Genomic DNA, 15,127 nt, shown 5'->3' with positions numbered 1-15,127 from the left:
TTGGAGAGGATGTGGAGAAATAGGAACACTTTTACACTGTTGGTGGGATTGTAAACTAGTTCAACCATTATGGAAAACAGTATGGCAATTCCTCAAGGAACTAGAACTAGATGTACCATATGACCCAGCCATCCCACTACTGGGTTTATCCCCAAAGGATTATAAATCATGCTGCTATAAAGACACATGCACTCGTATGTTTATTGTGGCACTATTCACAATAGCAAAGACTTGGAATCAAGCCAAATGTCCATCAATGACAGACTGGATTAAGAAAATGTGGCACATATATACCATGGAATACTATGCAGCCATAAAAAAGATGAATTTGCATCCTTTGTAGGGACGTGGATGCAGCTGGAAACCATCTTTCTTAGCAAACTATCACAAAAAGAGAAAACGAAACACCGCATGTTCTCACTCATAGGTGGGAACTAAACCATGACATCACTTGGACTCAGGAAGGGGAACATCACACACCGGGGCCTATCATGGGTAGGGGGGAAGGGGGACGAATTCCATCATTTATATCTGTTATACCTGATATAGATGATGAATTGATGGATGCTGATGAGTTGATGGGTGCAGCACACCAACATGGCACAGTTATACATACGTAACAAACCTGCACATTATGCACATGTACCCTAGAACTTAAAGTATAAAAAGAAAGGAAAAAAGAAATAATCTCAAAGCCACTTTCATTATTCTTTCCTCCTCTTACATGGCACAGAAACACTTGATGTGATTCATGGACAAATATTTGTTGACTGCCTCCATGACTCAAAATTCCCATTGTATAATTAGAGGGGTCTTTGTAATGTAAAAACAGTATAATGCAAAAAAACAAATAACAGAAACAAACAAGCAAAAAAAACGTGATCTGCAATTGGTAGACCACTTTTAAGGATACTTAGGGTAAAGAAGCACAGGAAAAAAACATAATCCAATTAAACACTTAAGTATCTTTCCACAAGAATGTTGTTTCATGAGTCCCAAATTGGTTTCAAGATTGCACAGAAAATGATATCACAAGATGAAAAAGAGACACATTTGAAATATTGCAACAAATAAAATACTTAAAATTATTAAAAAAACAAAAAGTTACCATCAGGGAAAAAAAGTCGAGGACCAGATAGATTCACAGCTGAATTCTCTCAGACATTCAAAGAAGAATTTGTACCAATCCTATTGACACTATTCCAAAAGATACAGGAAGAGGAAATCCTTCCTAAGTCATTCTATGAAACCTGTATTACTCTAATACCCAAACCAGGAAATGACATAACCAAAAAAGAAACCTACAGAACAATATCTCTGATGAACATCGATGCAAAAATCCTCAACAAAATACTAGCTAACTGAATTCAAAAGCATAGCAAAACGATAATCCATCATTATCAAGTGGGTTTCATAACAGTAATGCAGGGATGATTTAACATTTATAAGTCAGTAAATGTGATATATCACATTAACAGAATTAAAAACAAAAGTCACATGATCATCTCAGTAGATGCAGAAGAGGTATTTGGCAAAATCCTGTAATTTTTTTTTTTATGATTAAAACCCTCAGCAAATTAGCATAGAAAGGACATACCTTAAAGTAATAAAAGCCATCTATGACAGACCCACAGTCACCATTGTACTGAGTGGAGAAAAATTGAAGGCATTCTTCCTGAGAAATGGAAAAAGACAAGGATGCCCACTTTTACCACTTCTATTCAACATAATACTGGTAGTTCTAGGCAGAGCAATCAGACAAGAGAAAGAAATAAAGGGCATCGAAATTGGTAAAGAGGAAGTGACTTTGTTGCTGTTTGTTGATGACATGATTGTATACCTAGAAAACCCTAAAGACTTCTCCAAAAAGTTCCTAGAACTGGTAAATGAATTCAACAAAATGTCAGGACACAAAATTAATATACAGCAGTGAGTAGTCCTGCTATACACCAACAGTGACCAAGCTGAGAATCAAACCAAGAACTCAACCCCTTTTATGATAGCTGCAAACAACAATAAACAGCAACAGCAACAAACTTTAGGAATATGTGACACCAAAGAGTTGAAAGACCTCTAGAAAGAAACTACAAAATACTCCTGAAACAAATCATATATGACACAAACAAATGGAAACACAGACCATGCTCATGGATGGTAAGAATCAACATTGTGAAAATAACCACACTGCTAAAAGCAATCTACACATTCAATGCAATTCCCATCAAAATACCACCATCATTATTCATAGAAGTAGAAAAAACAATCCCAAAATTGATATGATACCAAAAAAGAGTCTACATAGCCAAACAAGACTAAGCAAAAAATTAAGCTGGAGACATCACACTATCTGACTTCAAACTCTATTATAAGGCCATAGTCACCAAAAGAGCATGGTACTGGTATAAATTGGGCATATAGACCAATAGAATGAAATAAATAGCCCAGAGATGAAGCCAAATACTTATGGCCAACTGATCTTTGACAAAGCAAACAAAAACATAAAGTGGGGAAAGGACACCCTGTTCAACAAATGATGCTGGGATAATTGGCAAGCCACATGTAGAAGAATGAAACTGGATCCTCATCTCTCACCTTATACAAAAATCAACTCAAGATGAATCAAAGACTTAAATCTAATACCTGAAACCATAAATATTCTAGAAGATAACATTGGCAAAACCCTTCCAGATACTGTCTTAGGTAGGACTTCATGACCAAGAACCCAGATGCAAATGCAACAAAAACAAAGATAAATATATCGGATTTAAACTAAAAAGCTTCAGCCTGGCAAAGGAAATAATCAGGAGAGTAAACAGAAAACCCACAGAAAAAGAAAAATCTTCACAAACTATGCATCCAACAATGGACTAATATCCAGAATAAACAAGGAACTCAAACAAAGCAGCAAGAAAAAAAAAAAAACACAATTCCATCAAAAAGTGGAATAAGGACATGAACAGAAAATTCTCAAAAGAAGATATACAAATGGCCGGGCGCGGTGGCTCAAGCCTGTAATCCCAGCACTTTGGGAGGCTGAGACGGGTGGATCACGAGGTCAGGAGATCGAGACCATCCTGGCGAACACGGTGAAACCCCGTCTCTACTAAAATTACAAAAAACTAGCCGGGAGAGGTGGCGGGCGCCTGTAGTCCCAGCTACTCGGGAGGCTGAGGCAGGAGAATGGCGTGAACCCGGGAGGTGGAGCTTGCAGTGAGCTGAGATCCGGCCACTGCACTCCAGCCTGGGTGACAGAGCCAGGGAAATGCAAATGAAAACCACAGTGCAATATCACTATACTCCTGGATGAATGGGCATATTTAAAAAATAAAAAAAACAAAAACAAAAACAGATGTTGGCGTGGATGTGGTGAAAAGGGAATACTTTTGCACTACTAGTGGGAATGTAAACTAGTACAACCAGTATGGAAAACTATATGGAGATTCTTTGAAGAACAAAATGTAGACCTACAATTTGATCCAGCAATCCCACTACTGGGTATCTAACCAGAGAAAAATAAGTTATTATATGAAAAATACACTTGCACATGTATGTTTGTAGCAGCACAATTCGCGATTGAAAAAATATGGAGCTAGTTCAAATGCCTATCAATCAACAAGTGGTTAAAGAAAATGTGATATGTATATGCCATGGAATACTACTCAGCCATAAAAAGGAATGAAACAATGGCATTCACAGCAACCTGTTGGAGTTGGAGACCATTATTGTAAGTGAAGTAACTCAGGAATGGAAAACCAAACATCATATGTTCTCAGTTACAAGTGTGATCTAAACTATGAGGACACAAAAGCATAAGAATGACACAATAGACTTTGGGGACTCAGGGACAAGAGTGAGAGGGTGGTGAAGGATAAAAGACTACCCACTGGGCACAGTGTACACTCTTTGGGTGATGGGTGCACCAAAATCTCAGAAATCACTACAAAAGAACTTACTCATGTAAGCAAATATCACCTGTTCCCAAAAAACTTATTGAAAAAAAATGCATATATATACACAAAGAAAAGCAGGAAACTACTAGCTGAACCGAAATATAAACAAAAATGAAAAACTTCATTCAAAATGTTTTCCTTTTAAATTTGGTTTATATATAAAAAACATATTTTCCTTTCAAATTTTGTTTCTGTTGAAAACAATTTTTAATTAGAAACTTTAAGGATAATACCACTTAACTTCTTATTCATTTAATTAACTTTTTATATTTGGTGAATATGCTTAAGTTGACACAATATTAATTTAGTGAAATTTATTGGGAAAATACATTAGACCAGAAAACAAAAGACATGCATTCTAGGTTTGGTTCTGCCACTAAATTGCTGTGTGGCCTGTGTGGAGAATCTGACTTCTTTGGACTGCAGTTTTTGTATCTGTAAATATAGCCCATTCCAGCTCCAGTATTCTTTCTAAGAGCTAGAAAAAGCACAGGATTTGAGAGAGACAAACTTGAGTTTGTCTGAGTTTCTGGATCTATAAAATGGGAAGAATAATATATACCATGCCAAATGTTTGTTAGGATTACATGAGATTTTATAGGTAAAGTACCCCGCAGAGTGTGGCCAACAATAGGTGCTCACTACCTGTTAGGTCCCTTTTCTCTTATTTATGAGTATGCAAAAAAAAAAATAATGACTGAACAGAACTAATAGTAACAATGATAGTTGCTATGCAGTGTACATGTTTGCATTCTTTTAAATGATAACCAACCTGAGAGCTTGCACATCTGGTAGGGAGGAAAAAAATTCTTATGTAATTCTGTTAATTTTTATAGGTTAGACAGCTATGAGGTAACAATCGAAATTTCTTACAATACAAAATACAAAAGGAAATGTCATACTGAAGTCTCGGTTTATTAATTCTCTCTGCAAAAGCTATATTTTTTGGAGGGTTAGGTAGCCTTTAGAGCAATAATAATATTCTCACTTATATCTGGGGTTGCTCTTTTGATATTTGTTATCTCATTTGAGCCTATCCCAGTGTCTGACATATAATTGGAATTTAACAAGTGTTCAGTGAACAAATTACTCTCTGCAATATTTTATAAAGGTAAACAGCATGGACATTACTATCATAATTTTTCCTGTGAAGAAACTGAGTTTCAGAAAAGAGATCAATTAACTAATCCAAGGTCATAGGGCAAGTTAGAAACTAAAACTAAAATCTAGGAATCCTGATTGTTCCTCTGCTCTTCACTGGACTTCATCATGCAGTCTGATTAAAGTTACTTAGCTCTTGCCTGTCTGTTCATTCTTCCTCTGTAAAATAGTATCTTTATTGTTCAAAAAGTCTTTTCACAGTTATTAAATGAGTGTAAGTCTTTCTGACCCACTCTTTTTTCCCTTTATGGAAAGTCGGTGAGGAGAAATGCTTCTTATTGCAATTTTTAGTTAGAAACTTTAAGGATAATATTTGGTATTTAGCTGTTTGGGAATTCCTTTAATTTACTGGTGTTCAGCCAGCTTTTCTTCTAATAATCAGAACTTCACTGGTAGTGCAGTTGATTCACTTGCAGCCTATTAAGTGGTATCTGTGGTGTAACTGACAGGAAAAATGCAATGTGAAAGACTAAGAAAAGCAGTGAACTGAGCTATAGCATTTCAGACATTCTGTTCTTTGTGGTTATAAAATTTCATGCTTTCTTTTACTCATGTGAAATTTAGGTTGCCAGATGTCTTGTGCACACATGGTCATTCTGTTTCTGTGCCGTATTCCATTTTCATCTGTATTGGAATACATAATAGTACATTTGAGCCAAGTCAGATGCATTTAGTTGACTACTGTTGGCATTTGTTACCCTCCCCCACTTCTCTACAGACAGAGTTTGAATATGTTCCACATTCTCGAGACTAAAACCCTTCACCAAACTTTCTCACACATCTGAATCACTTTGAGGCAAAATAATAACCGAGGTGAGATCCTGTTATTCAGGTTAAATAATGATGGCAATTATTTCCTGCAGACATTGTGATTTATTTAGATGCCAGTAAGGTTTGACCTGTTAACTTACAATTATTTTTACTTAGAAAACTATAAATGAAAAAGGCAACTGTGAGTTTTATTTTTTTTAAGTTATTTTTATTGATGGGAACACACAGATTAGTCTGTGTTGACATGTTTTCTCTATGTTGTGCTAAATAGATTAAAAAAAAAACAACAAGCTCAGACCAATTATAGTAAGTTATCATCTAGTTGAAATGCCCCAAGAAGAAATTGACATTTTAGATCATAAAGTATTCTAGGAGAGTGCTGTTATATGTGCCAGGGCTTTGACTGTAGGAATACTAAAAAACTACTCAATACAATAATTATATAAGTCCTAATTGAATCTTGCTTTGATTGACAATAAAGAGTACCTGACATATAGGAGGTATTTACTAGGTATAGATGTCTGTGGAGTTGAAGTAAATTTAAACAGGCATTTTGGTATTTTCAAGATTCTTGGGGTTGCTTTAACAAAGGTCAGTTATTATAATGATATCTTTTATTTATACAGCATTGTCAATTTTCAAAATGCTTTTTATCATGAGTTTTCTCATTTCATGCTTTTGTGAACTTTGCTGGGTAGAGAAAGCAAATATTATTATCCTCATTTATTAAATGAAGTAGGTTGTACAGCTAGTAAGTGGCAAACCTAGGAGTTTAATCTTAATCTCTTGATCCCTAGTACTTTGATCACTATATTGTTCTTGTCATTCAATATTTGATATCAATGTTACATATCAAATTTACTGCATTATGAATTTTAAAAATTGTCTATTCCTACAAAACCTTTTAAAAACAGACTTACACAGGTACTTTATGAACTGAAACACATGTAAATCCTTTTACAGAGTGACCATAAATATTCCAGGCACACTTTAATATCATAAATTACAAAATATTTGTTTAAAAAAGCAAATCAGAAAGGGAGAGTACAAAAATATATAGACATCATTTTCTTCTTAAAGTCAACTTAGAAAAGTTAGCTAAAGAGGGAACTGTTTTCATCTGTGCCAAATATTAAAAATATTTATTTTAAAAAAGAACAACTTCACTTAGAGACTATTTAAAATGTTTAAAACTGATGAGGTCCAAATGAAACAGTAGTTTCTCATTATTCATGATCCTTTGTCCATTATTAGATTGTAAAATGATTGATGGTAGGAATGTTGTCCTGAATATGTTTATGTTTACTTCAGTGCCTTGCTTACAGTAAGTCCTCAAAATAAATACTTGATGAAAGTTGAGCTTAATTTATTTTTAGTATTTTTCTTTTGATGGTTTGAACTCAACTTCATCAAATGTAAGAAGATAAAAAGAATAGACGCACTTTATCACTGACTTTTTTATCTTTTCTATATTCTCATAAAATTATTAAAATACAAACTAATCAGGTTTCTTTCCTACTCTGAGTTTGTAAGATGGAGAAAGAGAAAGGGGCCAACCTCCAATTTTTATGTTTTAAACTCCTGATACATATTAATTTTGTTGAAATAATTTTGCAGTATTTCATAGCAGGAGAGAAAAATACAATCATATCTACAACAGAAAAAAAGAAAGAAAAATATCTTAGTCTAAGTCACTCACAGGATAAAGTTTGAACTCCTTAGCTATTAATAGGTAGATAATGTCTTTAACCTAAAGCTTCATCTCCCCACCTCCACCCTCCACACACAGACACACACACACACACACACACACACACACACACACACACACATCTTTACTCTCCAGTGACATAGAACTATCATTTCTGAAGACACCTTGCTTTTTCCCTCCAGCTTGATTTTTCGTTTGCAGCATACTCAACGTAGGAAGCCCTGCCCTTCCTCTTGCTTCCAATGAGGTTTCTCCAGGAACCAGCTCAAAACGCACCATTTCAGTTCAAGCAGAATTAGTGCTCTCTCCTTTATATGTCACAGTGCTGCACTACCCAACAGCTTCCCCTTTTAAATTGTGGTCAGAGCAAAAACAATGAGTCATGTTGTAGTTATATTTTTTCCTTTCTCTCTCTCTCTTTTCCCTCCTCTTCTCTCCTGCCTGTGTCTGATGTATAGAAGGCATTCCATAAATGCTTGTTGAGTCAGTAAAGTAATGAATAATTTAACAAATTAAAATCCTTTCTAGGGTACCAGTACTCATGTCTAGTGAATCAATATTATTAAGGTGGTTAATAGAGTCAAGGTCGTTCATACTGAGAAGCAGTGTGGTACATTGGATGACACTCCAGCTTTGAAATGAGACAGATCAGAGTTTGTATTTAGAATCTATCAGTTCCTAGCAGTGTGACCTCTGGCAAGTAACCTCACTTCAGTGGACTACAATCATTTGATTTGTATAATGGGGCTAACAATATCTACTTTGCAGACAGTTGAAAAGACCTAAATGGCCCCAACACAATATTGGACAAAAAGAGGTGCTCACTAAATGGAAATTTTTATTAGTCTCATCAGCTGGTATGTTTCAGTTTAGTATATTGGTTGCCATCACAGAACTTAGCATTTGGCTATCTATACTAGCTGTGTAATGCCTGCTAATTTTTTTGTTCTTGACCACATTTAAACCTCTCATGTTATACTTTAAACACTGTCCACAGTACCTAACTGAATGGTAGCCACAGACTTGATTTTTAACTGTTGGGTTAAAATTGTGGATCATGGTGAAAAGAGAGCAAAGGATTTGAAAACAATAGGTATGGATACATTGCGCTTTGTTAAGTAACTTTCCTTTCTCTGGTCCTCAGCTCATTAATCTGTAAAATTAAGACGCGTGCTTATTGAATCTTTTTCAACATACAGCATCTGTGATTCTGTGATTAGATAATTATTCCTGTTTGTGAAATAAAGAATTGTACTCTAATTAAATAAGCCTCTGTAGCCAGATAGAAAAATGTAGGGTCCAGGTAGGTTGACCAGCCATCTCAGTTTGCCTAGTACAGTCCCAGTTGTGGTGCAGAAAGCGCTATGTCCCATGACTCCTCTCGGTCTCAGGGAAACCAAACACAGTTGATCTTCCTAGGTCCAGGGTAATTTGACCAATAAGAGGCATTTTTTCTTTATGGTTGCTTAAAGTTTTTTTTTTTCTCTCTCTTTAATTCCACATTGACAAATAGTGTTTGGTTTTAGGAATAAAGATGAGCAACTGAGTAGGAGAAAATGCAAGAAGAGCCTATATAAAGTATACAAATAAGCCCCTTTCTCTGATAATTAAATGTCATAGAATCAGGAACTATGTCAAACCTTTTATGTATAAGACACTGTGTTACACTTAGCTGTCCAGGGTAGTGATGTAGATCATTCTGTTCCTTCACCTAAGCTAAGTGGGTGGAAGGGTGGGGGGAATACAAGACATGTACCTAGGGAAAGATCCTTCACATATCACAAAGCAATTATAGCGCCAAAGTACATTTGACTGTTCAGGAAAGGAAGGGAAGGCCAGTGAGGACTAGAAGAGGTGGAATTTAAGGCTGCAAAGGATTTGGATGGGTTATGGAAGTGTTAGGTAGACAGTCCAAGGGGTGGTGCTGCTATGTAATGTACAGGTCTTGTAGATAACTGTTCTGGACCACCAATTCTCATTAAAAACACTTTGGAATCTGAAAGAGATCTGAGACATTAGGTATACAAAAGAAAAATTTCCAAGATATGATAAAGGAAGTTTGGTGGGTGATGACAGGGTTAGCAGTAGAATAAAGGAACCAGGGAAATGGAAGTGCTAGCAAAGCATAGGAAATGGAACTATTAACCAAACTCTTTAGAAGTTTTTGTTTTGAGTTTTCCCCTCATTTTTAGGGGAAAATGTCAGGGACCCACTTAGGTCCCTGCTGCCATAATTTTGTTTGGTCCTTACCACTGCATTAGGGAGGTTGGCATGCTGTAGGGAAAAGGGCAAAGGCTTTGGAAGCTAAACAGGTCTTCATCACTTGCTAGCTGTGTGGCTTTGGGCAAGTGAATTAGCCTTGCTTGGATTCTGTTTGCTCATTGCCAAAACGGGAGCAAACTGCTTCACTGGATTGTTCTGAGGAGTGATGAGATGATCAATGTGTGTTAAATGCCTGACATTGTAGCTGAACATATTCGTGGCCCAATGAATGGTAAGCCCCTCCCCATTACCTTCTAGGGTTATAATCATTTATTTGATGTTTTGTCTACATTTGTCTAAATAAGGGAAAGAGTCCGCTTTTAGCAACCTCAGTGCAAGAGGCTCCCAAGGGAAAGTTGAAAACACAGAGGAAAAGCATTAGGTTCTTCTTAGACCACTCCTCACACCTCACTTGGAGCTTCTACCTCTTCCATCCAGTGGACCCCGGTGTGTGTGTGTGTGTGTGTGTGTGTGTGTGTTTATGTGTGTGTGATATGTGTGTGTTTAAGTCAAGGCAGTAGTCTCTCTCAGGCATGCAAGGACGTAAGTTCCTTTCCTTGGCTTGGCTCTCCATGTGTGTCATGCAAGTAGCATGGTTAAGCAGTGCAGGGTAACTTGTATGTATAGGACAGGAACAGTTGGCCACACACTCTTCATGGATTAAAAGCTGATTCCTTCTACCTTTCTGTGCATTGGCAAGAGCACATTAATCTGTAGTTCTAGGAAAAATTTGCCTGCTGCAGGGAAAAAGAATTTGTTACTTTACTGGAAGGGCTGGGTCACTGAAGTGGTCTCATTACCTGCTCCAACGCACTTCTTTGTTTGGTTAACTTGTGAAGTCCAAGACATTTGCCTTCAAAGCTGTTCAATGTCTTTGTCAGTGCTCTTTTTATTTTTGTAGAAATTTCCCCCTCTCGTAACTCCTCTCTTCAGCACCCCAATCCTCCTCTAAACCCTCTTCAACCTCCTCCTAATCTCCCCCAAACCCTCTTCTCAATCTTACCTCTACCTTTCCCATAATCCATCCATACCTCATTCACTTTCAGCCCTAACCATTCCCTACTCTCACTTTCAGCCCTAACTGTTCCCTATTCTCTCCATCATACCCTCTACATCATTTCTCCATCATCTGCAGACCTGTCACCATACCTGGAATGTTTACGAGGCTCCCTAAACTTTGAACATTTTCCATTTCCCTCTCTCCCTCCCAATTTACTAGTTTGTTATCTCTTCCTCTAGCTAAGCCAAGAAATAATTCAAACACAAGTAGAAATTGCTAATATTTATTGATTCTTTAAAAAATATCACTTACAAACTTATTTTCTTTGTGTAAAAGATGTTGCGATTTTGTGATATAGAAAATATTGATAAGAAAAAAATCGGCCAGGCGCGGTGGCTCAAGCCTGTAATCCCAGCACTTTGGGAGGCCGAGGCGGGTGGATCACAAGGTCAGGAGATCGAGACCATGGTGAAACCCCGTCTCTACTAAAAATACAAAAAATAAGCCGGGCGCGGTGGCGGGTGCCTGTAGTCCCAGCTACTCAGGAGGCTGAGCCAGGAGAATGGCGTGAACCCAGGAGGTGGAGCTTGCAGTGAGCCGAGATCATGCCACTGTATCTTTTTATTGTACAAGGCAGTGATTTAGTGAGCAATAGTTCAAATCAAAAAAAAAAAAAAAAAAAAAAAAGAAAAAAATCAAGTCAGTTTAACAGCTACGCTTTTTCATTATTAGTTTCTAATATCTATTCTCATGAGTATTGTTAGTATAAATTGTAATTTAAACAGTTCCGCAGAATGCAGGGTTCTGAGATAGAGGCATGCAGAGTTAGTGGAAAAATAAAGCAGCTCAAAGTCATCAGGTTCGGTCTATCATCTAAGAGGCAGAGTCGTTGTACAGGTAGCCTTAGTACACAGCAAGAGGTTCAGTAGAATATTCAGGGAGCAGTAAATGCTGATGACAGCTAAGGTAACAGAAGACAGGGTGCCAGGAACAGTCACTAGGATGCAGGATCTACCCAGCAATTATTTCATCACGATTTCTTCTATTCCACATGTGCCTGAAGCAATTGTAGCAAAGCATAGGAATGTAGCAACTGTAGCAATTGTAGCAAAGCAAAGCAATAACGTGATGGAAAGGACACAATGCGGGTACTCCGTTCTATGTTTGGGTCGTGTGTCTCAAGCCAATGGATTCCAAGAATCAGAGGATATTGTGCTGCACGAATAATGTCAAACTGGAGCTCTACTACATGGTTTCCAATTTTAACTTTGACAGGTGATGTTTCCTTATTTATGGGCGCATTAATAAGTGGACGGCCGTCGATAGTTTCCAGCGTCAGAGGGAAGATATTACTGCGATGGGCAGCTTCTCTCAAAGAACCACAGTATGATCAATGCTGTTTTTGTAGGAGCCTGAATCTACCATTCCTTGCTCAAAGAATTGTTGTCTTCCTTTCAGAGCTCAGTCGGATTTCAACAGTAAGCCATAGTGCATGATACATGGATATTGGAAGAGAGGGGGATGCATATTTGTAGATTGGCCCTCCTGGGGTCCCCCTTACTGGCACGCCTCAATGTTTCCTGCCTGCAGGGCTTGATGAGACTTGACAGGGCAATCTCTGGTAAAATGACTAGGATAACCACAGTAGAGGCATAAGTGGCCTTTGCGCCAAAGGGCCCATTCAGCTTCACTGTTGTGTGGACAGTTTATCGCAGCTTGCATGGGTTGGTTTTCATCTGGTGGACTTGCATAGGTTGGTTTTCATCTGGAGGACTCTCAGGCCCATCTCCCTCTGCAGAGGAGCTTTTCCCTAATGGATTGGGATCAAGCTTCTCTTCTAAGCTGATGCACTGAGTGATGAGATCAGATAGGTTGGTGGCTGGGCTTGTGTGAAACAGTTAATCTCATATAGAACTGGCAAACCCTTCCTGAAATTGAATGCAGAGAGTGTTTTCATCCCAGTTCAGCTCTTGAGCAACGAGGTGGAAGTGGGTTGTTACATGACCCTCCCCTTGGCAGAGTTGACAGATACACTGGTTGGCATCTTCCATGTTTTCGGGATTATCAAAAGTATCCTGGAGCACATGTATGAAACTTTCACATTGACCCGGTAAGGGGCTTTGGATATCCAGTAAGAGCTGGAACCACCATCCTGCCTTATCTGAGAAGCAATTGCCAACAAAGCTCACCAGAGCTGCCTCAGTGGTACACAGGTGCCCTTTGACTCTCATGTAACTCTTCAGTTGAACCAGGAACTCAGGAAGCTTCTGGGAGTCTCCATTGAAAGTTAAAGGGTATTCCAGGGGGAAAGCTGTAGCCTCTAACCCAATAGGGGCCTGTGGAAACTCTGGAGCTGCCAATGTCTCCACAACTATTAGACTCTCCAGGGATTCCTGGGTTGCTGAGAGTTCTAGGAATTCCTGGGCATTTGAAGGCTCCAGAAGATCTTGGGGAGGTGGAAGCTCAAGGAACTCTAGCTGTGCTGCAGTCTCCTGGCATTTTGTTGCCTCCTGGGGCCTCTCAATATTTGGGGAATCCTGGGGTTCTGAATTCTCGGGCTCTTGGGCTGATGTGGAATCCTGGGTGTCTGCAGACCCCTGGCCCTCCAAAACTGCTGGGATCTCATGGGTCATTGAAGGTTTCTTGGACTCCTGAGTTGTGGGAGGCTCCAGGGACTCTGGGGATGCTGGGGCCTCCTGGAGCTCCCAGGCTGCTGGGGGTTCCCAGGGTGGAAGCTCCTGTGGCTCTGGTGGCTTCTGGGGCTCCTTGAACTCTGGGGTCTTTTGGGACTCCCAGGCTGCTGGGGGATTCGTGTGCTCTGGGAGCTTCTGGGGCTCCTTGGCCTCTGAGGACTTTCGGAGTAGATCATCCTCCTTAGCTGCTTGTGACTTCTGAAGCTCTGAGATCTGGGCCCGGAGAGTAGCATTTTCTTCCATCAGCCGCTGCACTTGAGCCTGCAGAATTTCATTCTCCAATTTCAGAGCAATATAGGAGGCTGCTAAGTCCTCCACCATCTTTTGAGGAAATGGGCATGATTTGACAGTTTGCTACCAAGAGAGATTGGGTGGGCGTTTGTGAGATCTTTCCTGACAGCTGCTTACAGGCAGATGTCAGGCTCAGTGAGTTTTCCAAGGGGTGAGGATTTGGGCCCCACCAAGGCTGATTATCAAGAGGTCACTGGGAGCCTCCGGAGCTCAGCAAGAAGGAGCCTCCGGAGCTCAGTAAGGGGAAGTGTCAGATACACTGCGAAGAGAGTGGGAGCTGAGGATCAGAAACTGTGGAAAGCACACATTCAACAAAAATCAAAACAAAATCTGCCCAACAATGCTGGGTTTCTTTTACCATAGGCTTATGTTCATGAGCTGGGGTATATATGCTGGATCTGACTCCATGACATTTTAAGAACAGCACCTATCCCAGACTGTGCATGTCATTTTGCATTTATCCTTTGAAACTTAACATTATATCAAAAGCAACTATTCCACATTATTTTCTGTTTTATATAGTCTTTAATTTTGAATACCTGCCTAATATTCCAATGTAACATTTGGAATTTAAAAGCTGCTTTCAGTGACTAAATCAAATGTTTCAGCAATGTGGGAATTTTAGACTCTGCGGTGGGCCAACCCAAGAGATATTTTTGGGTGACTAGGGTGGTAGGAAGTAGGAGGGAGCTCTTTCTGACACCTCAGAAATCATACCACATAAGTAACCACACAAGACTAGCCTCAGGAGAAAACAAGCAAAAGTTGACTAAATATATATATATATATATATGCCCTCAGCAGACACATGCATATTATTTATAAAAATGCCTCAAAATAGTTAAGAAAATAATCTTTATAAATGTACGTTACCATTCAGAGACTTAGTCCAGGAGCTTGGCTGTCTGTGTACCCATCGCTGAGGAGGGAAATGTGTAAATGGCTGTGGAGGCTTGCCTTTTCTGCACACACTGAACTCAAGCAAACACACCCACTCCCAGAACACATTCCAACTCTCCTCAGTACATAGCTTTTTAAAGTGTGGAAGAGTTTTTTGACAGTACCTCACAGTTCAGAGCTGCAAGGAAAGTAGGATGCTGTGCTGATGTGAAGCAGCTTCATGTACTCAGTCCTTGGTTACTTTAATGAATATTTGGCCAGGAAATTGGGAGTAATACCACTGCCCTTGTGAAAAGTTGCAAACATTTTTGAATGACGACAGTGGTTTGGGATGTGATTTTTTATGTCTGTCTCATGTAACCTACTCTTACTTTGTCCAAATTGGGCC

General features: G+C 38.9%; 1 protein-coding gene across 1 annotated transcript; it reads right to left on the bottom strand.

Moving 5' to 3' along the window:
* Positions 1–12,412: 12,412 nt before the first annotated feature.
* Positions 12,413–14,887, bottom strand: ZCCHC5 (zinc finger, CCHC domain containing 5). Its single transcript, XM_011947429.1, is given in 3 exon segments — positions 12,413–12,628; positions 12,631–14,098; positions 14,713–14,887. Coding segments are annotated over 2 exon segments (1,455 nt in total). The 5' UTR covers positions 13,870–14,098; positions 14,713–14,887.
* Between the last annotated feature and the right edge of the window lie 240 nt (positions 14,888–15,127).

Source organism: Colobus angolensis, unplaced genomic scaffold (genome assembly GCF_000951035.1).
Source record: "Colobus angolensis palliatus isolate OR3802 unplaced genomic scaffold, Cang.pa_1.0 Scaffold265, whole genome shotgun sequence".
NCBI lineage: Eukaryota > Metazoa > Chordata > Mammalia > Primates > Cercopithecidae > Colobus > Colobus angolensis.
The sequence above is the reverse complement of the archived record's forward strand: the minus strand, read 5'-3'. Positions and strand labels throughout refer to the sequence as shown.